The sequence below is a fragment of the Ciona robusta genome, chromosome 4, assembly GCF_009617815.1.
Source record: "Ciona robusta chromosome 4, ASM961781v2".
Lineage (NCBI taxonomy): Eukaryota > Metazoa > Chordata > Ascidiacea > Phlebobranchia > Cionidae > Ciona > Ciona robusta.
In genome coordinates this window covers 4,005,038-4,032,814 of record NC_143238.1, presented here as the reverse complement: position 1 = coordinate 4,032,814, position 27,777 = coordinate 4,005,038, and the positions used below count along the sequence as shown (strand labels likewise).

The 27,777-nt window shown below is 32.3% G+C and overlaps 2 protein-coding genes across 3 annotated transcripts; one reads left to right on the top strand and one right to left on the bottom strand.

The window, feature by feature from the left end:
- Window positions 1–150: 150 nt before the first annotated feature.
- LOC149736803 (bromodomain adjacent to zinc finger domain protein 1A-like) lies at window positions 151–25,062 on the bottom strand. Of its 2 annotated transcripts, none has more exons than XM_089877200.1 (33): window positions 24,844–25,062; window positions 24,189–24,333; window positions 23,706–23,845; window positions 23,005–23,124; window positions 22,352–22,456; window positions 21,814–21,913; window positions 21,230–21,340; window positions 12,103–12,133; window positions 11,684–11,756; window positions 10,944–11,082; window positions 10,723–10,818; window positions 10,015–10,153; window positions 9,656–9,799; window positions 9,374–9,510; window positions 8,802–8,979; window positions 8,411–8,576; window positions 7,976–8,071; window positions 7,717–7,807; window positions 7,373–7,503; window positions 6,591–7,070; window positions 6,126–6,285; window positions 5,575–5,706; window positions 5,183–5,276; window positions 4,672–4,791; window positions 4,242–4,340; window positions 4,055–4,179; window positions 3,383–3,547; window positions 2,831–2,968; window positions 2,137–2,195; window positions 1,827–1,969; window positions 1,335–1,471; window positions 1,095–1,182; window positions 151–938 (listed from the first exon to the last, which is right to left on the bottom strand). In XM_089877200.1, the coding sequence occupies exons 1-33, from the start codon at window positions 24,954–24,956 to the stop codon at window positions 757–759; spliced, it is 4,377 nt and encodes a 1,458-aa protein (XP_089733326.1). In that variant the 5' UTR covers window positions 24,957–25,062; the 3' UTR covers window positions 151–756. The 2 variants fall into 2 exon arrangements, with proteins under 2 accessions (XP_089733326.1, XP_089733327.1); XM_089877201.1 differs by having other exon boundaries at window positions 2,873–2,968.
- Window positions 12,149–21,008, top strand: LOC149736804 (uncharacterized). Its single transcript, XM_089877207.1, has 13 exons — window positions 12,149–14,012; window positions 14,634–14,778; window positions 15,185–15,343; window positions 15,880–16,022; window positions 16,490–16,655; window positions 17,019–17,158; window positions 17,626–17,808; window positions 18,222–18,347; window positions 18,581–18,728; window positions 19,088–19,264; window positions 19,359–19,488; window positions 19,607–20,328; window positions 20,581–21,008. The coding sequence occupies exons 1-13, from the start codon at window positions 13,933–13,935 to the stop codon at window positions 20,740–20,742; spliced, it is 2,481 nt and encodes an 826-aa protein (XP_089733333.1). The 5' UTR covers window positions 12,149–13,932; the 3' UTR covers window positions 20,743–21,008.
- Window positions 25,063–27,777: the final 2,715 nt, after the last annotated feature.

Here is a 27,777-nt window from a genome sequence, read left to right as displayed (position 1 = left end):
CACGCAATAGAACTAGTTTTCCCTGACTAAACCATGTTGTCACATGTTATACTCTACATCCACTGTTGATAAAGATTCCAATCTTTCCGAAAAATAGTCCTAGAAATCAGCTTAATGTCATTATTCTTGAAATCATCAAAACAAATCAGAAAATTTGGCTAAGTTTACTTACTGAAACAGTAGTTTCAATTGAAACATTGCAATCAACCAACAGTTTAGGTTGCGACTTAGGTAATTTCGTATTAAATTTGTATTATTTTCAACCTTATATTAAGTTTTCCAGGGTTTTGAACTTGCTATAGCCTGGTCAAAATTATTAATAAAGTTTTTTAGGGAAGGTTTTAACAAAAAAACTTGATAATAAAACAAATGGTCCTTGTGTGAGTACAGAATCTAACCGAACTGAAAAATTATGTTCAAAATGAACACGGACAAGATTTTTTAAGAAAAAGAACACTCAAAAACAAATAAACAATGACACTTAACTAAAGTAATGTGCCAGCCAGAGTACAGGTACAATGGCATTTGGAAAAAATCGCTACTTTGGTTTGAAGTTTAATAAAAATAACATTGGAACGCTTATGAAAAATATAACTTGGCAGAGAATGCAGTGATTGTACTTAACAGAACAGGTTCAATTGAAAAACAGCCATGTAGAAAAGTTTCTACAAGCGCAACAACTCGACACTGGACCCACTTCACCAGAAATCGGCATAACAGTCGCATGAAGCAAGTGTAAACCAGATAGAACCGCCTTCAACCAGTCTTCTTTCTTTTACTAGGGTTGTGGCTAGTACGATGGTGTATAAGAGAACTCGCTTGCAATTTACCATCAAAGTAGATTTGTAAATGGGTGGCAGAGCGAGCTACTACAGACCGTGCTTCATTGTATTCATGGCAGTTTAGAAATATCTGATCTACATCAGCTATAAAATCACCTAAGATTTGACAAAGATTTAATAATATATACTGAAAACAATGAATACCTTAAAGGTCGGAAGCCCTGTAATCTTGTGGCAAAAATAAAGTTTGTATATTCTCAAGATCAAATAAAGTTTTTTATGAATTGTTGTAAAATTTGAGATTTTGCTTACTTGGAGATTGGTATTGTACATTCTTTAATTTCCGATGTATTGTTCCGAGATCCATTGGTTTCTTTATGATGTCATAATAATCAGGAACCTGTGTATAAACACAACACTTGGTATTAAACACTTGTCGTGATTTAGCAATAGACAACTTAATATTTCTGTTTTATTTACAGGCATGTAAACACACAGTATTAACACATACAGTACAAAAAAAATGTTTATATATTTTACAGTTTTACAGACTTGTTTTTTGCTGACAGGATCAAGAAAAGGCCAACTTTCTTTATGTTTAATAAGTTCTGACAATATTTCCCCACAGACAGATAATTCCTTCCATACTCCTGTAGAGCGACGTTTGCTCCCACTCCTCAGCTCCTCTTCTACAAATAATGGCTATTGTGATGTCATAGGAATGAGCAATGGCCATACAGCACCATTCAATTAAAACAGGCGCTGGAAATTGTTTCATGTGATTTTAAAGGAAAATAATGTAATGGAAAATCCCATGTCCTTTTGTGCCATAGATATAGAATGTGGTCTTGCAGCGGTGTTATTGTTTTCGCACATATCTGATTGTATAGCATAAATTGAGTATTTGGTTACTGTGTGTGGACATCCTCATAGGCAATTTTGTGTGTGCAATATTTTACATTTGTAGAACATAGTATGATAGAAATGAAATCACACAATATTTATATGCTGATAATGATGAATTATCAATTCTATCTTAAAAACCTTTAACTTTCGTCTTTTCTGTCTTTGTTTCAACAGCTTTTGCCTTTCCTGTTGATTTCACTCCTTTCTTTTGAGGTCGCTTTGGTATTTTGTAAGTGAGGTTTTTCTTTGCTGGAACTTTGACTGGTACTTCTTCTTCAGAACTTTAAAATATATATTTGAATTTACATTAAATATAATGTATTTTATATTTAAATAAAAATAGTTTTTAAATAAAAAACAATTCAGAATAAAAAATGGTTGTTATAAATTTTAAAAGCAGGGATATATAGGACACAAGGATGAAACAAGAGTCCTCCAATCCTCTCACCTCTCAACATCTTCCTCGCTTTCTTCCTCCTCTGATTCTTCATCATCAGAACTTTCATCCTGAAAAAAAAATCAAAAATAATAATTGTGGAACATTTTGCTAAGGATTATTTTTGCTTATTTATTCCTGATTATTTTGGTATAATAATTCAACCATGTAGCTTGCTTTATTTCTACATGGCATCCAAAGAGAAAATAGTAAAAGTAAAAAAAGTTTTATGAAGGAAACAAAAATAATAATTCTGTAACTTTTAAAGGATTCGTTTTTTAACCCCTTCTGAAATTTCTGGTTTAGAGTTAGAACAACAGAATAAATATGTAGTAGGAGTAATATTACAAGGTGTACAAGTATAATGCTTATATTAAATGGTGAACTATTTAGAAAAACAAGAAAAAAACAAATTAAAGAGAAGTTTATAACTAAGAATAAAAACAAATTTGTTCATTGAAACAATAACTGCTTGTTTTCTTCCATTAAAAATATGTCATAATTTTTATTTTAAAGGTTTACATAAGTAAATGTAAACGAGAAAGATAATTCATGCTGCAAATGCGTCTGCAATCAATACATGCTGATGCAGAAATACTGTAAAAGTGTAATGAAAGTGCCATTTCAGTCTTTGAAAGAATGTCAAAATAACAGAGGTAAAGTTTTACATTCGATTTTGATTGACAGTTCAGTTAGTTTGAATTACCAGAATTAATTGGCAAGCAAGATCAGCCCCAACAGCAGATACCTGTGAGAAACTTTTTGTTCGAACAACTTTCCTTGGGCTGATACGTGACTGCCGCGGTTTGCAATCCGGACAAAACCAGTCGCCTGAAGGGACAATCTAAAAAGTGGAATATATATGTAAAATTTTTAGATTTACAGTATTTTACAAATTAATCATTTTTTGCCAGTGCAAGCCTTTATCACTAGATAATACAAAAGATAAATCGAATTTTCAATCTTGTAAATCTTAAACATAAGGACCAAGAATCCATAAACTTTAATATTATTTTGTTTCAAAGATTTTCTACCAAAACTGTTGTGAATCGCATTAAAATAAAATTTAAAGATATTTTAGGTAAGGTTAAAATTAGATAAAATTTCTTTATCCAAACCTTTAATGCAAATTTTTTAATATTATTTTTTTAAGGATTTTCTACTGATATCAGTTGTGTACTCTCCTATGCAAACATGAAAAACTACCAATTAAGCAAAAAAATCGGAAAAACTTAAAAGTGAAGAAACATTACCCAACCTTTAATGCTGGTCGTAAACAATACATATGGTGTCCACGATCACAATTATCGCACAACAACATTTTCTCTCCATCTCCTTTCCTTCTGCAGATCCGACATTTGGTGTTCAGTATCGACTTTGTCCACATTATGCAACGATCAAGTGTAGAGAGATGCAAAAAAACCTATATTTAAATTATTAACAAATTTATACCATTTTGCAATGCACTTATAATTGATGTACGCTTAACCAAAAACAAAGCAGTATTTCAGTATGATGTATTTATGAAATTACAAAATTATTTCGATCTAGAATTCTTTAATATGAAAATACAAAAAGTGTTAGAATAAAAACTGCATAATATTTAATTCAAACTTCTGATTAATTTATTTCTTTTGAAATGTAACATACTGCCCTGCATGTGCGGACATTAATAAGGGACTCGTATGGAGCAGACCTGCAGGAGTTGACATTAACGTGTGATATATAGTACTGTGGGGAAAGATGGGACACTTTAAGCACATTATACCCAAATATTCTGATCGTGTTTCAAAGAAATAACAACGGTCTATGGCAGTTGTGAGGATGCGGTTATATAATTCTTTAAATGTTATTTGTTTACTACTAAATAGGACGAGAAAATATAATAAAAAGGTGACCCATCTTCCCCCACCCTACTAAATCTACAAACCTGAGATAATGAAGTTGAATGAAGCAACGATAACTCCCATCTACGTAACAACATCTCACTCTGGTCACTTTCTTCTTTATCATCAGAATTTTTCGAGCGAGGTGCTTTTGCTTCCCCCAGTTTACCTGTGACAAAACAATGGGTATTGTTACAGCATAAGACACAGTTATTTTTGCTGCATATTCACCTAATGGAGCTTTTAAATATTTCTTGTCAACACTTCGTGCTATGATGAGCAGATTTGTGGCAAGCTCTTTCACAACAGATGTTTCGTTTTCTTCTGAATCTTGAGGAAAGAAAAAGTTAAAAAAGGTTATGGTTTATTAGGTGACGGTAGAAAGAATCACCAAACTAGTTTTAACACAGGTTTTTTATATTAAACACTTTTGCCCCACTTTATAGGCAATACAATTATGCAACATTATTATATTATACTATTTTTGTTTTATATTTATTATACTATTTTTGTGGAAGTACAGTATTTCCGAACAGTTGCCCAAAAACGGAAAAACACCAAAATTTGACCCAAATTTTATCTTATTAAAATTTGACCAAGCACATAAGTAGACTTGAATTTAAATATACAAAGTCAAAACAAGCAGGTTGTATCAACACACCATCTTGATCCACCATCACTTCAGTTTCACTCTCTTGTTGTTTCCATGGAAACTGGATGACTGGATCACAAAATATCTTTGATTTGCTCTCTTCCTTTTTATCCTCAATAAGATTTTCATCTGAATTTTTAAAAAATATTAGACATTATGAACACTTGAACAGACAGTGATTTTGTTGCTTTTTTTACAACCAATTATGTTCATTTTTCATAGGTATTTTTTTTTTTAAAAAGCAGACATTGAGTATAGATCTGCTTACTGCTTGTCCCCATTGGATGCTAGCGGTTACTGGTTAAAAAACTGTTATATTTTGGGTTGATAATTTTCCACAAACATACAATACTGTATGAAGCTAAGTGTCATCATTTTTAGACACCAAATTAAAAAATACTAAAAAACACTACATTTTCGGGAGTAATGAACCAAATCTGGCCTAAATACCAGGTCCTAAACAAGGACCTCATGCACATGTAATAATATTAGGTTATTCTTAACACAAAGACATTACAACCTTGAATAGTATGAAGATCTACATCACATAATATGGAACCTTCATATTTAGTACAGTTGGCAATGCTATCTCTCCAAGCTGGTCTGTCTCCAACCTGTAAGTTGAATACAAGATGTTTAAAGCTTAGATATCGAATATGTTTATTTAACAGCTAAATTTTAAAGCGAATTTTCAATGGGTAAATTTTTACTAAACTAAACGGCATATTTTGTATTCAAAGTTGTGACATTAATATAGGATTTTTTGCTATATGAGTAAGGTACTACAGGAAACTAGAGTTGAAGACCATATAATCATTTAAAACCCTAAAAATAAACAAGACGCCATTTTTTATTAGTAAAATTTACAAAACTTAATCTTATTTTGCTATCTTAGAATAAATCTTAGAATACCTTTGTAACACCAAGGGTTCCACCCCACATTCTTGCTTCTAATTCAAGGATTTGATCACGAAGTAAAAGTTCCAAAGTTTTCTCACAATCTAGCTGCTTGTTGGAGGTGTGGGGGTCAGGGTTGGTGAGAAGCTGGATAAGAAACAAATTTATTGCAAAAATATTAAATAATAACAGTGTTAGAAATGCATTTCATTTAAAAACATGTCTTGTAGTTTTCTAATAGCCATATTAGCATTGTGCAGGAAATTTGGGAAACAATTAGTTTTAAGAGTTAATGACCATCGGGTATGAGGTATGACTGTTAAGTGTGTTGCCCATGGACACACCAACGGAGCAGCATCAAGCATAACACTTAATGCGAGAACCTTGACCACTGAAAATATTTTTTTAAATTATAAAAAATCAAAACATAAGTTTGAGCTTGTACTAAACCATTAATATTCCAGTACATGGCGCTCTTTGAATCAGCCACGTTATAAACATGAATATTTTGGGCATTTAACTTAAAATTCTATTTATAAATATTTAAAAGCCAATATTCTGTTCACCTGGTCTATATCAAGCAGACCTGGATGTTTCGTCAACCGTTTAATTATCGTGTCTTTTTCTTGGTTTACACGGTTGAGAAGTTGCGACTCTCTGAAGCCTCTAGTGTTTAGAGATGAAAGGAGAGATTCAATTTCTTCCGGGGATGAATAAATGTACCATCTGTATTGGGGATACATTAAGTTAAATGTAATTTTTAAACATATAGGTTGATTTGGGCACAAGTCATTTATAACAAAGCTTTTCTGTAAATATTTTTTGTATACTGATGAGTGATGACTTGGAACATGGTAAAACAGTAGATGTACACAAAATATATTTGCTTAAAAAAGTTTACTAGATATATAATATGATTGACAGTTACAGTTTTTAAGTTGTGCAAATTAAGTGGAAAAGTCAATTACACATACTGGAGATTTGTACAACTGAAAATTAAGTTTTAAATCATAATGTACATTTAATTCTACCTGCTCTCTTTGCCTTGGCTTGCACTGCACTGTGTTGGTAGTTCCAACTCAGATTCATCCATCTGCATTGGAATCGGAGCATTGTCTTTCACATTGTTGTTTATACATTGTCTCAATACAGGAGATGCAGTCCGTTCTACTGGACTGAAAATAGACGCCGTTTTTACATTCCCGTTTCCCTGGTGTACTACAGTTTGTTGAGTCTTTTGTCCAATTGCTAACGGTGAGGCCACATTAGGTGTGTTTTGTTGGCTTGATGTAGAAACATGGGACCTTGACATGATATTAATGGGGGTTCCGCCCGCTGAGCTTTCACCCAGTCCAGGGGTGCTACGTCCTGAGTAAGGGGTCATTTGAAAGCTGGTACCAGATTTTTGCTCCACTTTTATGGTGAGAACATCATCAGTTAGCGCGGGGTCGGGGAATTCTTCGACAAGAATCCCAGGAGCTGAACTGACATTCCAATATCTACGGTAGTACCTGATAATGAAATGTATGTGCATGTATTAGCTGTAATAGATTAATTAGGTTGAATAGAATTTTTTTGTAATTTATTTTTTAACAGATGTTTTTATTGGTAATTTAACAAAGTAAATTATTAAATTGACCAATAAATAGTTAAATACTAATCACTTTTAAATCCCAAGAAATACATTAGGAAAAGCACTGTGTAATGGGGCAACTGTAGAACACCGTGTTTAGCTCACAACAACTGTAATGTCAGGTTACAATAAATATACTGCCACAATAAACACTACACTAAAAAATAGTTGTATACACACCTATCTTGACCAAGGGCCATAGTTTGAAATGGGGCTTGGTACTTAGCAACAGTTTGTTGATGTTTCTGCAATCTGAACTTCCACGCATCTTTTGCTATCGTCTCTTCTTCATCAAACGCTCGCAATCTTTCCTTTGAAAAATTCAAATTTATAGTAAATTTTTTTTTTAATTTTTTGGTATCAACAACAAACTAATGGGAATTAAACTTAAGTTTTAATAAATAAAGTGTTTGTTAACTTCTTTATACTTATTTCTTTCAAGTAAAAAATAACAAAGGTGCCTAAAAACATTTCTACACCACTATAGAAAAGATTATTTATATAATAATACATATAATATTTACTTCTTTCTCTTCTAATGAGAGCAACCGAGGTTCTGAATCATCAATTTCATCTTTTCTCTTCCGGAGGTTGCGTTGTGCCGCGAGATCAGGTCTGTAGATCGGGAGAAGGTTTTATCATAAAAAACTTTTTACACTCAAAAACTTTTAATTAAGTATTTAACAAAGGTGGAATAGCCTCACCGAGTAATGTCTTGGGACTTGGGACTTTCGCTAAAATGTTCATATTGCTACAAAAAGTAAAATGTTAGATTTCACTTACTCAGGCAAACCAAGTTCAGCGCGTCGTAATTTTTCTTCCAATTCCTTCTGTCTTGCTTGTTTTTCCAACATATTTTGTTCACCTTTCCACCGAACACTGTAATGTTTTTGTAAGGATTAAAAATCTGTGTTCAAAATCTACTACAATTGTAGTAGGTGCTATGACAGTTTAAGTAAACTATTGTAGAAATTTTTTTATGACCTTGTGCAATACTATGTACGGAGAAACAACTGTATACCTAAAATAAATTATTTAAAACAACAAAAAAATGAGACTAATATGAAAAATAAACTAAAACAACATGATAAAAGTATAAAGTAAAAAATAATCACTTTTTCGAAACTAAATGTGACATAAAAATAACAAAATTAAAAATACTACTCAAAAAATGACACTAGAGAAAAATTAAATAAAAATCTAAAAGTACCAACACACCGGTCAGCAATTGCTTCTTTTTCTCGTCTCTTCTCGGCCCATCTATCATCACGGAAGGCTTGTTTAGCTTGTTGGAGATGATCCCATGTTTCCTCCAGGAAGTCACGAGGAGTTACGTAACTCAGCAACTGATGCAGGAGACACATCAGCAAAGATAACTTTTCGTCTAAAAAATTTAAAAAAAAATGAATAAAAATACATTGCAATTTTTTTACAAAATATAAAATACAATATTTTTTAACATTAACAACAACAAAAACTAGTGAATCAACAACAATAAAAAAATTACAAAAAAAAAAAATTCTTCTGCATGTACTATAGGCATATTGTTTTCATAGAAAATCTATGAAATATCTGTTTTCTAATAAAAAAAATAGCCCCACTAAGTCACCTGGTTGAAAGTCATAAATGCTGAGTTTCGATAACTTCTGTACAAGTTTTGGTTGATCAAAACACAGTTTAAGTGGTGTATCATCAAACACCGTATAACTCCCCCTGTGTTGATACCTCCATACACGATCTTCCGGACGAGGACGACAAGAAGATGTGATGAGATATATACGAAGTACCTGGGGGGGGGGCATTTATTGTCATGCACACTATTTTATTAATAACAATTCAACGGTTTGTACTTTGAAACATAACAACTGCTTACTTTAGACATGTTTCAATCATTAAATTTCATTAAAAATTAAAATTGTTTTTTTTTATTCATTACAAAAGTATAATTGTTAGCAGACAGAAATGCAAAAAAGTCAACTAAGTTTTCTGAATGCTTTTTTGTAGAAAAAAATTAAATAGAAGATACATTACTTACACACCAAAAGACAAGACCCAAATTATGAATCTTATTATTTTAAAATTTTTGTGTTTAGAAAAAAACATTTCAAAATAGACTTTCAAATTGCGTGATATAAACATTATTAGCGCTTACCCTTAACGAACATGAATAACTTATTTTACCTCTGTTACTGTGTAACTGTCCAGCTCCAGTTTACTGAGGGGAAATCCCTGATAAGAGAAAGGCCATGTAGCAGATAGGCTGGCAGATGCAAGAAGAACTTCTTCAGTTAATTGTTCATTTGGTTGAGTTGCAAGTTCTAAAAAAAACAAATTTTATAGCAGAATATGTCAAAACCAAAGCGTATTCAAGTTAGGAAAATATTGTTTTAATGGAACTTTTCTAAAAAATTTTTATACGTAAAATTAACTATTTTTTTTACTTTTTTTAAATATTTTTTTAACCTTTATCTCCTGGTTCCATGTAAACTTTGTTATAACCTCCTTCCTCTTCTGTGTGTGTCCGGAACAGATTAGAGAGGAAGAAGAAGAATAGATCACAGAGAGGCCCATCAGGATCTTTCTGCAATAATGCTTTGCTCAACAAATCTAAAAAAAAGTTTTTAAAAATTAAAAAAAACGATAATTTTATGCCAATTAGTAATCTTTTGTGACATCTTTTTTATCTTTATTTAACATTCTTTGCAATCCCCCAAAACTAATTGCGACCAACATGAAAAAAATCCCAGAGAAAATTAACTTTTTTTGTTGACCAACATAAAAAAAAGAAATAATTAAAAAAAACTGAAAAAAATAACCGTCACCTAAAGTAACTCCATTAGGAAATTCATCTTTTGCATCAAACAAGTTGCCAAACACATGAAAGAATTCAAGCAAAGACAAAGCGTCACCAAATAATGAGGGTGGAAGCTCACATGAGATTGGTTGTGGATCAGGTAAGTCCTGAAATAAACAATGTTAGTGCTATGCTTGTATATTGGATCTTTCAGCAAAATTTTAGCACACCAAAACTGTAATTTTACCTTGATAAAGACGACCTATATAAAATGTAGAAATGTTGGTTAGCCAAAATTTTTGCTGGTAGAGGCAAAATAAAAGTATAAACATGCCTGGCAGCAACGCTATATATAAGTTAAGGTTAGTATAGTTATGTTTATAAGGTGCCTCAAGGTAAAAAAACATGTAATGCATGTGCTATGGTTTAGTGGTTTGTTTTAATCTAGGAAATATTCCGAACTTAAGGGATTTTTTGAAATATCTGTGTAATGCTAAGAAGTCATGGAAAATGCCCTGAAAAGTTAGACAAAAATTGATAAAAATATAAATTCCTGTATATTTACTGTACATGAATTTACAAATACTATGAACAAAAATATGAACAATCAAACACTATACATATATTTGTCTTATATATATTTGTAATCGACCACTAACAACACTGAGCCTGGTAGAACACATAGGTAACTCCAATATTGAAAAAAAAACAGCATTTTCAAATATATTAAAATTACCTTGAGGTCGTCACATTCCAAGTCTTCTCTTGGTCGACTCCATTCTTTTAAATAATTTGCGAGCCGTTTTTTCTCTTCTTGCTTCTGGTGTTTAATCTGTATAATACTCAAAGATTATTTTAAAGCAAATTAGACGGAGGTAGACCATGTACTAGATACCAGCAAAGAATGGCAAAAACAAAGTTTAAAAAAATAATAATAATATGGAAAATTTATTTTACAGTTTCTCTTTCCATCTTTAGTTTATGTTGCTCCTCTTCTCTCTCTTTCTTTCTCTTCTCTCTATCTAAGCGAGCAACCTCTTTCATTCTCTCAAATTGTTCCAACCTTTTTTTCTTATTTTCTTCTTTCTCTTTCTTTCTGAAAGTTAAAAAAAAAATCAATAATCATACCTTTTGCTCTTTATAACAACTAAAATAAATGGTTTGAGATTAATCAATAACCTGTAACCAATCCAATAAAAAAGGTATTTTTTTACCATTTCCCCTCCTCCCCCCCCCCAAAAAAAATTATATATATATTATTCTGTTTATCCACATTATAGCATAAAGCATTCATTAATATTTTTAACTAAGCAATTAAAAAGAACCATTATCAGTAATTATATCAAAGAAAAAATAGAAAAATAATAAAAAATTGTAAACTTTTACACAGAATCCAAAATGTGACACTTGCAATAGCACATTTAACAGTTACAAAAATCAAACAAGATAAAAGCATAGAGTCGTGTCGTTTAACGAGCTGGGTTTTACGGAGAGTTGCTCCTAACAACCACACAACGTTATCTCAGCCATATTAATAAACATCCGTTATCTGATTTAAAGCGTGACGTCTGTGGCAGCATATACGCACAAGTTCGTTGCAACTATATTTCTAACTTTAATAACCTAATATGGGCCCAGGCTGTTGTATATTGAATTCTATATGTTTATTTGAAACTGTGATAGCGATGAAAACTTACTTTTCATTCTTAACATTTTCTTTCAATTGCTTCGTTCCTTTGAGTTTTGAAAGTGATCCGTTTTCGTAATTATCTAAAAAAAGCATTTACCAAAATTAAGCGGAAGCTTGAGGTGAAAACTTTTTGGAGGTATTTAGAAAATATTTCCAAGACATTAAATGTAAGGAAGTTACAGGAAATATACAAATAAAGGAAATGACCAATATGAGTCATTCTGATGCCCATCTTGAACACAGGAAGTTTAAATACCAGTGCAATGATACATTAATTAGATAAAAAAAGATCGCAAGCACAGGATGGTACTGCATGAAATGGCAAGTCATCTGCAATCACGATGTTACTATCATGTCACAATGCGTGGGATGAAAGCCTTTCCGAGCGATTGATGTTTTAGATTAGATCTTATTATCTCTTCTCACCTGAACGAGATTTTCCAGTTCCGTTGCCAACCTAAATATAAAGGGTGCTAAATTTATATAATTTTATCAAAATAAATTCTAAAAAAATCTAATTTTAACTACAGATACTTTAGTCTTGCTTTTATAAAGTTTTGGCATTTGTTTGATTTTACTGCCTCCATATATAAAGTGCAACGAGGTGACATACAGAATTAGATGCAATTACGTGAGCGTAAACATAGAGCTAAGTAATCTGTAATTATAGAGGTTTATCCTGTGAAGGTTAAGTAGCACCTACAAGTTAATGGACCTCGCCATTATGTGGTTGCCCTGATTGATGTACGTCTTAAATTAAATTACAACTGATTTAATATGGTTTTGTTTACGTAAAACATTTTTTTAAATTTAGGTTGTAAGTGTTACAATATTATGTCAAAACTGCAAATGAAATTATTACTTACAAACTGAATACACATTTTCGTGAAATTTGAGCGATTACAGAGCAATGAATATGAAATTAAATACAAATATTTGACAACTTAAAGACATAAGAATGTGAATTACTGTATTAGATAACCTCATACTTTAATACACAACCTTTAGAATGAACACTGTATATCAGTTTTAGGAGAGCATTAAAATTTACGACACTGTTTCACGGGTGGAATACAACAAATGACATATAGCATTATTAAATTTATGGTGCCAGTGTTATTTTACAATCAGTTAAACTGGATGAAAGAAAAACTACGTTTTGATTATTTATTTACAGCAGCGATAGCTGGCGCTGGTAAAGAGCAAATAATCTGAGACAAAAGCCGACACATCTTGTGTTTACAACAAAATAAACAGAACTAGGACAGTCTAGGTGCGCGGGAATTCCCGGGCAGGGTAGGGTCATCTAAAGAGAACGTTCTACTAATTTGAAAATAATGGCTGCAACAACACTGACCAATTGCATTCGCTGATCTAAAGATATAAGATAGTGAGTAAAAAATTAACGAGGGAAGCAGCTGATAAATAGTCGTGCATGTGGTTGATGCCAATTGAGAATATGATATCACCAAATCGTGAAATGTGACGGTATCATTTGTTTAGGGGTCAGGTGAGATAATTTGCTTCGCAGGAAAGTAGTGACGTCTTCAACCCCCAGGCCAGCCCACGCTCTTTATAAAGAAAATACCTACATCGACGCTCATTCAAAGGATTTACGCAATTGCGCCAATTTTCACGGATATTTATCAGATAGACCATCAGTGGCAAAAATAAAGGTTAACTAGGTCAAAAAAGTACTTCGAAAAAATGGAGTAACAAGACAAAAGTGTTCAACGAATGTAAAAAGGATTTTAAGTTCAGCGCTAAGAATAAAAGTTAAAAATTACATATTCTTACAAAAGAAATACAGTTTTACAAATTTTGCAGGCAAATTTTTTTCACAGCTAATCTGAGATTCTTACTTTGTAGTTTGTTTATTGCTTAGCAATTTAGCATATTAACATGCAGACAGTGGTCAACAAACACAGTGGGGAAATATATTGCCTGAGGGTGATGGCTTACTGACCATTTAATGTGGGAAGAAGCACCGTTGCAATCAGTTATGATTAGACTATAGAATCAGTTATGATGCGATAATAGATACCAGACAGCTGGCCTGAAGTAGGACTGAGGTATGAGCTATTGTTTAGTCAAATTATATACACATATTTTAGCTATCAGATTCAAACTTTCCCATGCAGTTTTTGACGTTTGTGGGAAAATTTAAGTTAACTGTTAATTCCCTATGATTTGTATTATCAGGTACATTGAATTGTATATGATATTCTGTGTTTACACTGAAATAGGTGTGCGGAGATGAATTCTGCTGCTATAACTATATTACTTGTTACTCTAACTGTTTGCATTGAGCTTGGAAAACCACAAGGTCTCTCATAGTAAGTATCTGATAATGTGTGTATTGGAAAAGCAATTTGTAATTTAGAAATGTCATTGCTAATTAACAAATATATATATTAGACTGTTATATATATATTTATATATATACTAACTGTTTAACACAAATAATGTATTGTGTTTGTGTAGTTGAAATTTAGACAAAAAAATCTTTTAAATAATGGCATGAGAATAGGAGAAACTGAATGGAATTATACCCCACAACGTAACCACACATTTCAAAGCAGTTAATTTTAATCCCTAAATGAGAAATTTGATATCCAAAACTCTTCGCTGAAATTTGACCCTGAAAATTACCGTAAAATTATAACACGTACCTCAAACAGGTGGATTGAAAATCTATTCGCACAGTTTAAATTGGTCATATTACTATAATCCTATCACATACATTATAGGTTACTGTTAATATAAGAATCAAAATTCATAAATTTTTAACCAAATAATAATTTTTATATTTTGCTTATTGAAAAAAATTTCACTTTTTAAAAACAACGATAAATTTTTGTTTATTTTTTTATTGTTTTATTAGAATAAGAGTTTTTTTAAATCAACTGTAAATTTTTCGTTAAAAAGTTTATAAACATTCATATTTTTATAATTAGCAACTGCCAGTGGGTGAATGGTGAGCGGAAGTTAAAATGTATTCTTGCAAGATTAGATTTGTTTCTATCCATGTTGGAAGCTCCACCTTCCACCCAACATATTGTTTGTCAGCACAGCAGACTCGGTAATGCAGAGTTATTTAAGGTGGGAAAAAATCTTTGCTAGACATCATAAATCATGATTTTCTTTTAATTTTATATTAAAACAAAAAACAGTTTCAGTTTTAAACTAAAATAAATAAAAAAAATGTGATTTTTGTTTTTATAATATCTGATTTTATGTTTAAAGTACAAAATGAGCTAAAACAATTTCTTTTACAAATTTGCTATTAAAGTATATTAAAAATTAAGGTATATATTATATTAAAACATAATAGTTTATTTAGAAACATTTATTCATTCAATTAGGAAATATTTATTTTACTTTTAAACTACTATTTCTACCCAAAATTTAAATGAAAAAACTAATTCAGTTTTAATTTTTTTTTATAACTTTACATAGTTTTACATGTGAATTACAAAAATATGATATGTTATATTCAATAATGCAGACCAGAATCCTTACAAGTGCAAGTGATCTACAAACATTAAACTTGGGATACAACAATCTACGTCAACTACCTAACGACTTCTTGAACGCAAATCCACTTCTTACTGATGTTAACATAAGAAACAACAAAGTTCAAGTCATTTCTAGTGCAATTTTTCAGGTAAGAAAAAATTAAGAAAATGTGTACGAGAAATATATGGTCATTTTATTTTTGTGGACACTTAAAAATTGGCGCACCTGTTGTATTATTGTGAATATAAACAAAGCGTGACCTCAATCTTGGGGTGGCCCGTGTTCGATAGTAAAACGTGACTCAAACGGAAGTGTTAGCATATCAATCAAATTCACTAAATTGTATTTTTTAAATAGAGGTATATATATGGTAGGGTGGGGAAGATGTGACACCTTCAGCTCATAATATCAAAAAATCCTGATCATGTTTTAAACAATTAACAATGCTCTAGGAGAGTCAAGAGGATACGGTTTTACAAATCTTTATGTGTTCTATCTTTACTGCCAAATGGGACGAGAAAGTAGAAAGAAAATGTGTCCCATAGACATTCCTCCACCCCACTATATAATTTGACCAAAAGGAATGAGCATTTTACACTGACTATTTCACTCCTCAATACCTTGGTTGATACTTAACGAGGGGGTGATAGGTTAACACTGTGTAAAAAAACATTTGTTGTTTAGCAAAACAGAAGACTAAAGTTGATTGATTTGAGCAAAAACTATATCAGCAGCATAAGTTCTGAAGCATTTGCAACAAATATTAATCTGGAAACACTGCACCTTTGGGGAAATAGACTGACATCACTGCCAGAAGGAATGTTGAGGTATGAGTCTTTTTAGTACATTGGAAAAATGCAATGCACAAAGTAGCCTATATATAATTTTTGGAATAAACACTAGTAGTAATTATGAATGAATTAAAGTGTTACAAATTATAACAAGAATATATAAATCATTAACTACCAAGCAAACAGCATAGCTCAATTTTATGAGCAATCCCAAATTGAACAAATCTAAGCAATACGCCTTAACCTTTAGCATAAATGGTAGACCAAAAATGCTGCATCAATGTAAAAATCACGACACATTAACAAACGCATAGCTGCCAAACTTTTTTAAAATGTAGTACAGAGATGTATAGTTAGGCGCACATTCCTAAAAAACGGCACTAATTGGTGGTAGTATTTACTGATTAATGTAGTGTAGAAAATTTATGTGTAGGCCTGCTTACATTGCCACCCCAGTTAAGCACCTATAAAAGACAGTATCACCTTTAAAAATAAAAATTCAGGAACAACCGAAAACTGAGGAAAATCAATCTGAGTTGGAACCAACTTATGTTTCTGCCACGCAACATCTTTAAAGGCCTCACATACCTCACTGAGATTCATCTACTTAAAAACAATATACAGTGTTTACGACAAGGTGTTTTCATGGACAACCCAAATCTTATTACTGTAAGTGTTTTCAATTTTTGACAAATTTTTACATCATTTTACACAAAAAATACTAAATTTTTGACAAAATTAAAAAAATGCTGTTTCGTACTTTTTGGTTTTTATGAAAAACAAGTTCGGACTGCTGTATAACTTGTTCTCAATGTTGTACCAGTTACAAGACCATAAGTAATAGTTTAAGCCACAAATAAGACAATGTACAGTAACAATAGAAAGGTTAATTAGTTTTGAATTTACGTCACAAATTCTATTGTCTAAGACCCACAACATCACAATCTACTTAACGCAATCAGTTTCCACAACAGAGTAATTCTTACTTAATTGTGAGTCATAATAGATCTCATTATCACATTCGCATTCCAGATTCATCTGGGCTATAACAATATACAAGTCCTGCCAGATAATCTATTCAGTCGGAATTTTGAGCTGGAAAGCGTGAGGTTATGGGCTAATAAGCTTAAATGCTTTCCACAAAGTCTGTTTTCAAACAATGCAAATCTAAAGTAAGTGCATTATGTGGTTTTGTTAAGTACAAATTAACCTATGACAACACAGTTGTAAAGGATTGGAAATAACGGATTGATATACATTGGAATGTGTTTGAAATAAAGAATTTTTTTTTTTTAAGTTATTAAAACGCACTGCAGAATTTGGAATAGCGTTGGCACTTTTCAACAAAGCAGAGCAAATTTTTAAAAAATGTATAGCGCATAACATGAAATGCCAGTGCGGTCTTACAAGGCTTGTTACGTTTATCAGTAAACACTGTGCGTAAGTTGTGAAAACTGGCAGAGAATTGATTGGAAATTGTCTAATTACGAACACATTCAGTGGTTTACTGAGTTATTACTAAAACACATGAATGTACCTTGTAACAGTAACACCTTTGTCCTAACTGTCTAAGTATTCAGTACTTCCAAGGCAAATTCAGTACTTTCAAGGATTTAACATTCGTAACTCCTTTTGTCAGGTATGTGAACTTATTATTGCGCAATACTGGGTTACCATGGAGATTGAGACAGAGATTTTTCTACCAACATGGTGACAGCATAGTTGAAATGCGACGGAGGATAGAACAACATGGAAACATGACCTGTAACTTAACTAACTGTGAGTGGGACGAGGAATCAGCCACCATGGATTGTAGTTTCAGGTATACATCTTATGGCAGCAAATGTACGGAGTTTATTAAGAGGGCTCTTTAATATGTATGGAGAGGCATCTATAGCAGTTGTTGCAAAATTATTCTCAACAATTTATATTGCTATACATTTAAATACAAATTTATATGCAAGAAACCTCAAGAAAGAAGGGTGTTGCTTTGTAATTCGACTTGTGTTGCGACTAGTATTATTCTACAGCATTAGTGCACACATTTATTGTTGTGGTGAGACAACCAACTCAATTATAACCACATAAACACCAAACTGAGCAAAGATGTTGAAACAATATGAGCATTTTTGTTAACGGACAATATTTTCAAAACTGATTGACTCTCTGGATTGTAAGGGCACCCAAATAAAAAAGTTTAGAGTAGAAAAATAATTTTGCTTGTACTACCCATAGAAACATGACAAGCGTTGAAAGTTTGCAAGAAACTTGCGAGGTTGTAAGACATCTAAGGTTGAATGGAAATGCATTGAGTGATTCTGAAGAATTTGAACCTCTAATGGGAAACCTACCAGAGATCAGGTAATAGAAATAAAATTAGAAATTCACCAAAGAAAGAGCAAGTTTTTTGGGGTAAAATTTAGAAAATATATATGGATTCTGTAATATAAATCAAATTGGTATACACAATCAATATTTTTCAAGGTAAAAAGCATTTTTTTGTGGTATTAGCACTTTTCTGAGATGGACTAAAATTAAATCAATATTTTTGTATTCAATTTGTGGCTTTCAGCTAAAAGATGTTTTTTACACAGAACGTTGGAGCTTCAGGGAAACAAATTCACAGGAAAGTTGCATAACCGAATGTTTAGACACGCACGATTCTTGTCTTCGGTAGATCTGAGTTCTAATGAGATAAGCGAACTACCGATGAATATGTTTGTAACAAACACTTTCTTACAAGTAAGATTATTCTTGGTAGAGTTATGTTTTGCGTAACATACCAGATTTAGAAAAAACGCTATCGATTACTTAATCCATAAAGAGACTTTAGATACCGATCTAAAGATACGTTGTGGGTTTCTTACTGTTTGTTGCTTAATTTATCCCAGCTTTGAACGGTTGGTGTACAACAATTGATTTGGAGATAATTCTTAAAGGGGTTTTTCAACGTTTTTATAAGCAGCATTTCTTTGATTAATAGCTCCATATAGCGGGGGTGTAAAATGAATAACTGAGTGTTCATAAACTGTTTATCCAAAAATAATCCTGATAATGGGTTGGCCAGCTTTTTTCTCAGCATTACCACCATTTCTTTGCAGAGGGTGGGTGTTTCAAGGAACCAGTTAAGAACAATTCCTGGAGTTTTATTTCAAAACAACGCACATCTCGCTTATGTTGATGCTTCAATGAACGTCATAGAAATGTTAGAAAACCAAACTTTTTCATCCAACAGATTGCTGGAGGTTGTGAAACTGGCACGAAATAAAATTATGGAGGTAAAAAACAAACGTTTTTCATAAATTTCGGGAAAAAAGGGAACCGAAGCCTGTGAAACAAACAATATATTTTTATCATACCCATATTTTTCAGGTTGACAATTCCATTTTTGCAAACAACCCAAAGTTAATTGAAGTGGATTTAGCATACAATAACTTGCGTGGAAATTTCTACATATCTACAATCCAACAGGCACCACAGCTGGAGATTCTGATGCTAACAGGTTGGCAACAAATTTGAATTACTGAGGTGGACAATATGCTAAAAGTATAGGGTCTGGGATTTTACAATATAGTAGGTGTAGATTGTCTGAAAACAAAATTGAATTTTCTATTGCTTAGGCAACCATCTGAGTGATTTCACAACTGAAAACCAGAGCATTCAATTAGCTGGTGATCAGAATCGATCGAAAGAGATTTCCCTGTCAGATAACAAGCTACAACTCATTCCTGTTGCATTACTACATGCAAAAACAGGAACAAAGACAATTCGACTGAATAGGAACAACATTGCAACAATACCACAAAATGCATTTTGGAAATCACAGCTCTTGCAAATACTTGATCTTTCAAACAATAGAATAAGAGAAGTGCCGGAGTTTGGTTTTGTCCAGAACTTACACTTAGAAGACCTCATACTTGACAACAATGCAATAACTGAGCTACACCCAAGGTTACTGGTGTTCAACCGCGCACTAAGAACTTTCAGTGCCAATGGCAACCAACTGACCAGTATACCATCAACTTTTTTCCAATACAATCGAAATTTAGTTGAGGTTCGTTTGTCGGACAACAGCATTGGTATAACAGGATTGCCCGCAAATCTGTTCGCTTGGAACCCTCTTTTGAGATATGTGTCGATTAGTGGCAACTCAATAACTTCATTGCCAGAATCTCTTTTCCAGCGAACCACGTTACTCTCACAGGTTTATTTGCAAGAAAATCAGATCGAATCTGTGAGTAGAAGGACATTTGAAACAGCACAAGCGTTATCCGATGTACAACTGTCTATTGAGCAACTCCCACCCCCAGAAGAACGTGCCGGAAACGTCACAATTATACATGTAAGTTTTCAAACTTGTGCAGAAATGTTGCTGTAGTATGGAATGACAAATGGTTTTAGGTTAACTACTTTTTTTAAAAAGTAGTTTTAACAGAATGTTCTATTCTGTCCCATATGGGCGAAGCATGTCACAGTGCCTGCAATTTAAGACTGGGTTGGTTCATTACCCCAACGCCCAGAATTATAGCATGAATGAAGACTGTACTTCCATATAAAGATTCCTTCAAACAATTACCAATTAATTTGTTAACAGCCATCTCCAACCAGTGCAGAGGAAAACAACTACCACGCTCTCACACATCTAGATGTGGTGGATTTAAGGGGAAATTCGAAACTTCCAGATGACCATGCGGAGATTTTTCGTGATAATTACGGAATCAGGGAACTACTACACTTGCTTTCAAATGATAACTGAATTATAAAAACTTTTGTATCAGAAAGTCCTCAGCTATTTTAGATACATTAAACTTGTGAATAGCTAATACGTAAAGCTTCTTTATCTACATCAGAATTTTTCAGCTTACTTTTGTACAAATGAAATGTTGCGGAATTTACAGCAATTTTTGTGCTGGGTTTAGGTGTTGAACAAAATTTTGTGCCTTTTTACCTACTATTGTTCCAGAGTGACTTGAAATAGTCTGTTTTGTTACGTTTGTAAAAATAAACTTTGCAAACACTGCCGTTAAATTTTGTTTAAAAAAAGGGTCTTTATACACATAGAAAACTCAAAATTTAAGGCATAGTTAGAAAGTAGAAAACTCATGCTTTCTTTTTTTAAATAATTAAAGGCTTAGGGCTACACACCTAATTTCAGTTTTTGCTGTACAGTCAAAAGTCAAAACATTGTTACAATTTTTCTAATGGCAGGAAGTCATGCAAGTACTTTTTTGAAACTTACTTACCTTTTTCGATTTGTTGGACTTGGGAGAGAATGAGGCAAAATTTGGTTTCAATCCGACGAAAATAGTTTCCCATTCCAATAAATCGATCTTAAGCTGCGCCCTTACTTTTGGCTGTAGAGTGGAAGTAATTGTATTCTATATAATGCTTATACAACACGTTTTCTCTATGATTTTGCTATTGTGACTAAATGGTTTAGAAGCTTGTATTGCAAGCGAATGGTACCGGATTCGATGGTCAATCCGAATTAATGTATATATCCTTGGCTAGAAAATTTAACAGACATTGCTTCAACCCAGTATCACTAATGGGTTGTCAAGTTTCTGTATTTAAATCTTACTAGGATACTGTTGGACTCCCACAGTGGGAGTGGGACACATTGAACACTAGGGGCATCAGGCACACTAGCCCCATGTGAACACATACCAACAGGTAGTGTTTTAGGGTAACAAGCCAAATCTGACCTAAACCCAAGATTCTAGATAAGGATCTCACAGAACAGAAGGTGCAATACTGGGAATAATTAATCCATGTTTTGTAATAATACAGATTGTGTAAAGTAATTAAGCATTTGTATGATTCTTACCAATACAACATATTCATCTGTGGTTTGGCCGTTTGGTTTTATGCAGTTTGCTTTCAGGAAAAGTTTGCAGATCTGACGATTGAACAAGCCAGCTTTTCTCCTGTGTAACATAAGATTATTAAATATTACTGAAAAAATAAACAAGATCCATAAGCTAAATTGACACATTTAAAGTAGACTAATAGGCTATTGTAACTTTAATTGACAGGTGTATTCAAAACAATAGATAAAGGACAAAATATATCAATAGATATATTAGATATACTGAATATTATATACATAAATATATACATATTTTATACCCTAACTAAATATCATAAAAAAATGTATTTTTTCCATAATTATAGAACTTAAATATGTGATTAGATAACTTCGTAACTTTATACATGAAAAATTTAAATTAATAGAACTTAAATATGTGATTGGATTACTTCGTAACTTTAACTTTATTTAGGAAAAATTTAAATTAATAAAACTTAAATATGTGCTTAGATAATTTCATAACTTTATTCAGGAAAAATTTAAAGTAATAGCTCACCGAATAGCACCACCAAACACTACTTTCTCAGTTTCACCAGAAACACGAAGTTTACGAACGAGATATTGAACTTCATTACCAGGTATTGGTTGCGTTTTCTTGAAGCTGCATTTACAGTTAGGATATTAAACTACGTAATAAATCAGTTTAATTAGTTAAATATTTAAAACGGCCCAACTTATGGTGTACCAAAACTATATATATTTTAGAAATTGCCAGCATTATCAGTCTATTCTTTTTTATATGGGTGAGGTCCTTGTTCGAGGACATAGGATTTATCATCAGTCTGGTATTCAAATATATTTATATGCTATAAACTTAAGTTTTGTTTTTGAGAAGTAAAAAGTTTTGAAGGTTTAGAGAGAAAAAAGTTGTATTCTAAATTTTCAGGCTAATTTTTTAATAGCTCATTCGTCTTTTTTAATAATTTTTGAGCATTTTTACCATATATATTGTTACAGAAACATCAAAGTTTGTTTAGAATCTTTTTTATTTATTTTTTAATCATTTTCGCTTTCGCATAAAACATTATAACACACAGACTCCACGCTTGACTCAGTTTTCAACAGAGTGCCAAACTTTAAAAATGAAACAATCAGACCAAGTATTTTGGGATCGATTTGAGCTCGGCCAGTCGCATCCCTACAACTTACTCCGCTAAAGGAAGATCATCTTCATCACCACTACTTCCATCTTCAACATCAACTAATCCCCCATTTAGATGACCATTAGTTTGCACAGGGGGAACTATACGGGTGACACAACATGTGGATCTAATAAAAAAGATCATTTTGTTTTTGAAAATATATATATATTAGATTCATTTGCAACGTTATGCTGGTAAATTCTTCTTAAAGTTTTCGCTATCTAACAAAACTTATATTGTTACCTTACCTGTTTGAATGTATTTACAAATATATATGGTTGAAATAGTGAAGATCAAATATATATAGAAACCAAATTTAAAAAGTGGCTTATCATCTTTTATGTTCAAGGCGCATGATGTCCAACACAAAATAATACAAAATTATAAAAAATACGGTTTTTATGAAGTTTAAAAACCTGAAAATATGAGTGAAAAGCTGCATACTGCTTTCTCCAAGACTTGGCTCTATCTATTTTAACCTATATTAGTTCCAAAATAAACATGACGGTGTATATGTTTCATACGGTTTTCATCTCACTTAAATATTTTAGTTTTAAAACTAAAACAATCTTCGGTGATGTCAGAAGTTATAACTAAACGCTCTGAAAGAAAGCTCCAACCATATGTTTGAGAAAAAAGGCAGTGAAAGGTACTAGGCAGTCATGTTTGTATTGAAACTGACCAGAAAACCCAGCATCTATTAATAACCTTTTTGTAGCTTTTGTCTCAAACAGAACTTCCACTAATTCTCCAACAAAATAACGATCCTTCATGAAACTATAAATAACATCACTCAACTCATCTATACGAGATCGACGAGCAATACTGACGAGGTATAGGAGAGGTTTCTGGAAAAAAGTCATAAATTTTTATTTAGTAGGACTATGCATAGGCAACTATTAAAAATTAGGAGACACAGAAAAAGTCAGATGGTTGTTTTAGAGGCATCTAACTATATTAAAGTTTACTAAATATTGCAGTGCAGAAAACTGTAGTGGGCCTGCCTACCTTGCCACCCAGGTTTAATGCCTATGGGCCTATGACTCGGTAATCGGTATGATTTATAATTAGTCAGTTCAAATAATTTTTCTTTGAAATTAAGCATATTTATGTTACTCTGCCAGAGAAACACCTTTAAAATTAAACACACGATTGTTTATACACAGAGATATCACAGAACAAGGATTCTACCTGTATTGAAATAGGGAAGTGAGCCAACTTTTTCTTTGCAGCCTTTTCAGAGTCGAGAGCTTCTTGGAAAGTTAAATTTGGTCGATCTGTTATTGAACAACTCCACACCAGGCTGTTGCATAATATTGTGCGGTCGTAGAATTCACTGCAAAATTGTATCATTTTGTTTTCTTACTATTTAAAATCTTATCACAACTTTATCAGCTTAGCACACAGCTTATCAGCTCTTTTTAATCTATAGTATCTTTAATTTTTACGAAGTATATTGCAAAATTGTAGTTTTATTTACAGGTGCAATTGCAATTCCGGTTTTCTTTTTTAATGAACAAAATTTCCAATTAATCTGCAACAAATTGAATAGCTGTGGATAGTGGTTCAATTATAGGCTTAATGTAAATTTTTCTAAAATTAAAGACTTTTTAATGTGACGCTATGAGTCTATTTAAATGAACAAATCAGCAGAGCCTAGTATAGTTCCCCACATCTATCAGTTCAGTTTCTTCGACAAACATGCATCCAGGGTGTAACTTTATAAAATTAAAAAAGCTTTTTATAAGATACCCAAATTTCAACCATAAGCAATATGTATACAGGCCATTTGTACAACATATATATATATAAAAAACGTGATCAGTATTTTCCAATTTTAACTTACTCATAATCAAAGAATATTTCATGGGTAAGAGGACAATAGAAAACTTCATCTTCGGGATTCAGATTCTCAGGTGGAAGTTTCGGCACAAACCTCTTTCTATGCAGCAATGGCATCTTTATACACTAGGGGTTATACAAAAACAAACATAACTTGACAGCGCTGGTTCGCAGAGACTTAATCCTGTTTAAAATAAACTTTAATGAATAAATATTTTTAATTATAAAAAACAAACATATCCTGCTTTATCCTCGCTTGGCCTGAAAACGACAGTCGTTATTAGGGATGCACATTACAGAATTTCGAATCTATGAGATTCGAATCCTTTTGTATTCGAATCTAATTACGGGATTCGGTATTCTGTTTAATGACGTCATCACATGTCACCTCACATACTATATTAACAATTTTTGCAACTTATTAATTTTGAAAAAAAAAAAAAATTTGTGTTTGTGGGACTTTCGAGAGTAAACGTTTCGTAACGTCTTTTCATAGCTTGCTATACGTTTCGTGACGCAAAAACTACCCAATGGTATAATTTTTGATCATTTTACAGCTTGTGATCCAACAAGGCTGCTATGAAAGTCAATAAACTGACTTTTGTGGGTAAAATTCATTTTCCTATAAATATAAAAAGATTCGAAATTCTAGATTCGGAATTCTAGATTCGAAATAAAGTATTCTAGGATATCCTAGAATACCTAATTATTCTGTAATGTGCATCCCTAGTCGTTATACACAGGTCCTGTTACATACTGAGTTGAAGCAAATGCTTTTTAAGTGTTTTGCCCAAGCACACTGTGCACACATCTGGCCAAAATGATAGCAGCGACGACCCTTGAACCCATAACCTCTATAAGTTATATTAGGCAGTGTAAGACTATTAGGGGTGTAGCTTGGGTTTATTGGCTAAGAGTTAGTGATTAGCAATGAAATATTAAAATATGCTTAGTGTAATCTCATTATAAATTACGAACCTTTACATAATTGGGGGAATTCCCATTTAGTAATTGCTAATCAACTATATTTATATATGTACTTTAATGTTTATCCAATTAAGATTATATATATATATTTATTTTTTTGTGAAATCAAACTTATTGGTTTATATTTGTGTTAAACTGCATTATTAGAAACTTGGTTTATTAATTCACTTTCCATTTGATGGTTTTTTGATATATTTTTATTATATTATAAAACCATAACATTTTTATTAAAGCATTTATGGTGCAACAGTTTTGCATATAAAGTAGACAAAAAATGAACTTTTGCTGGATTAATTCACATTCAATGTGTGGTTTAGTCAGCTTTTACTTGACAAACTTGTTACCCTGTATGTTTTACTGTAAGATACAATAGCTATATCGCCGGGTACTGCACACCTAATAGCATGGTTGCTTAACAAAGAACGTGGTCGCCCTGTTGCCCTGCCTCGTGAGAAACAATTTTGGAGCCAGACAAACCACTCGATTCGCCTCTGTAGACTGTAACCAGCCAGGAAACTTATACTGGTTCACTAAATCCCAACCCGAACTCAACGAACAGTATACAGCAGTGGCTTCATTTGCCGAAAACGCCAAAAGTTACAATGTTCGTTTTTCGCGCCAATTCGAAATCGGATGAATATTTTAATTTTTGCACACAGAAAGTTACAACTCAAAGATTGCTGTTCATATAAACAATTGACATAAATTTAATATTGATTTTTTTGGGGCTGTGTATAGATTAAACAAAAAGCTTCTTCTACCGAAAACTGACATGCATAATGAAGAGAGCTAACTACTTCTTGAATGGATGAATGTGTAAATGAATGAAGTTGTCTATTCTCGCGTCGCAGTGATGATCGCTACAACGTCGAGTTTTATACATTCCGTACCCGCGGATCACATATGTACTTTTTGTGAGTGATATGATTTTCATTTTTTTAATATATTTTGCTAACAACTCAGACAGAGAAGCCAACGGCCCGACGCTCTAACGACTGTGTCATAGCGCAAAATACGTGTATATACTTAGAAACAATTTAACAATCATTCATATTTAAAAATGCCATATTTTTATCCATTTTAAAAAGGTAAAATTCCCTTGTGAATGTTGTTCATGAGGATTTATGACACGGTTGTACGATGCCGGATACTTTGATGTTATAGCCATGGATCAAAAAACTTATTTCCGTTTGACGCCTTTTTCTAATCATTATTTAATCCAAAAGTTTTCTGACGCAGCCCATATATATTAAAAGCGATTTTCTTAGCTCGGACCTCAACCAGTATCAAAGGAAAATAAAATAAGTTTGCTCTGCTTGTAATACTGTAACAGATATTTTAAAATCGTGCCAGTTATTTGACTTAAATGTATATATTGCTTTGAATAGTCATGAGATTCTATGTGTCTGCGTTGTACAGCAATGAACGGGGGAAGTTGTTAAAAAATACACGCACACTCATAGCATTCTGCTTATTGAGTGCTACCCATAAAGTACATATAATATTCAAATATCTTTATCGTATTTTAAACAATTAACAACAGTCTATAAAAGTCGTGACGATACGAATTTATAATTCTTTAAAAGTTTTTTGTTTACTACCAAATGGGACTAGAAAGAACGAAAAGGTGTCCCATCTTTCCCCAACCTACTATAAATCACTAGCAATGAAATTTAAAAATACCAAGTCCGCTAAAATTAAAATATCAGCAAACCGAATTTAATTGTGTTAGTAATAAATTAAATGATGTTTAAATATAAAATTAAATTTTGTCATGTTGGTAGTTAAATCATACTTTTTACAACTTCAAAATTAAGACCTGAGGCAGTGAGTCCTTTTAAGCAACTTGTCGCATGATTCAAACACTAACGTATCTTTGAGTTTAATATATACGGTAACTGTTCCAATAAAAAAGTAAGCATTGCAAAGATTTACAGGATAAGCCAAAGTA

What these genes read in the sequence shown, in the direction of transcription:
- LOC149736804 (XM_089877207.1), top strand. Translation starts at nt 13,933, where the DNA reads ATGAATTCTGCTGCTATAACTATATTACTTGTTACTCTAACTGTTTGC. An exon ending in GGAAACCTACCAGAGATCAG is followed by an intron (nt 18,348 to 18,580) that starts GTAATAGAAATA and finishes TTTTTTACACAG; the next exon opens with AACGTTGGAGCTTCAGGGAA. An exon ending in GAAACGTCACAATTATACAT is followed by an intron (nt 20,329 to 20,580) that starts GTAAGTTTTCAA and finishes ATTTGTTAACAG; the next exon opens with CCATCTCCAACCAGTGCAGA.
- LOC149736803 (XM_089877200.1), bottom strand. Translation starts at nt 24,956, where the DNA reads ATGCCATTGCTGCATAGAAAGAGGTTTGTGCCGAAACTTCCACCTGAG. An exon ending in CAGATGAATATGTTGTATTG is followed by an intron (nt 21,341 to 21,813) that starts GTAAGAATCATA and finishes TCCACTCTACAG; the next exon opens with CCAAAAGTAAGGGCGCAGCT. An exon ending in TGGAATGTGACGACCTCAAG is followed by an intron (nt 10,154 to 10,722) that starts GTAATTTTAATA and finishes TGTTTATTTCAG; the next exon opens with GACTTACCTGATCCACAACC.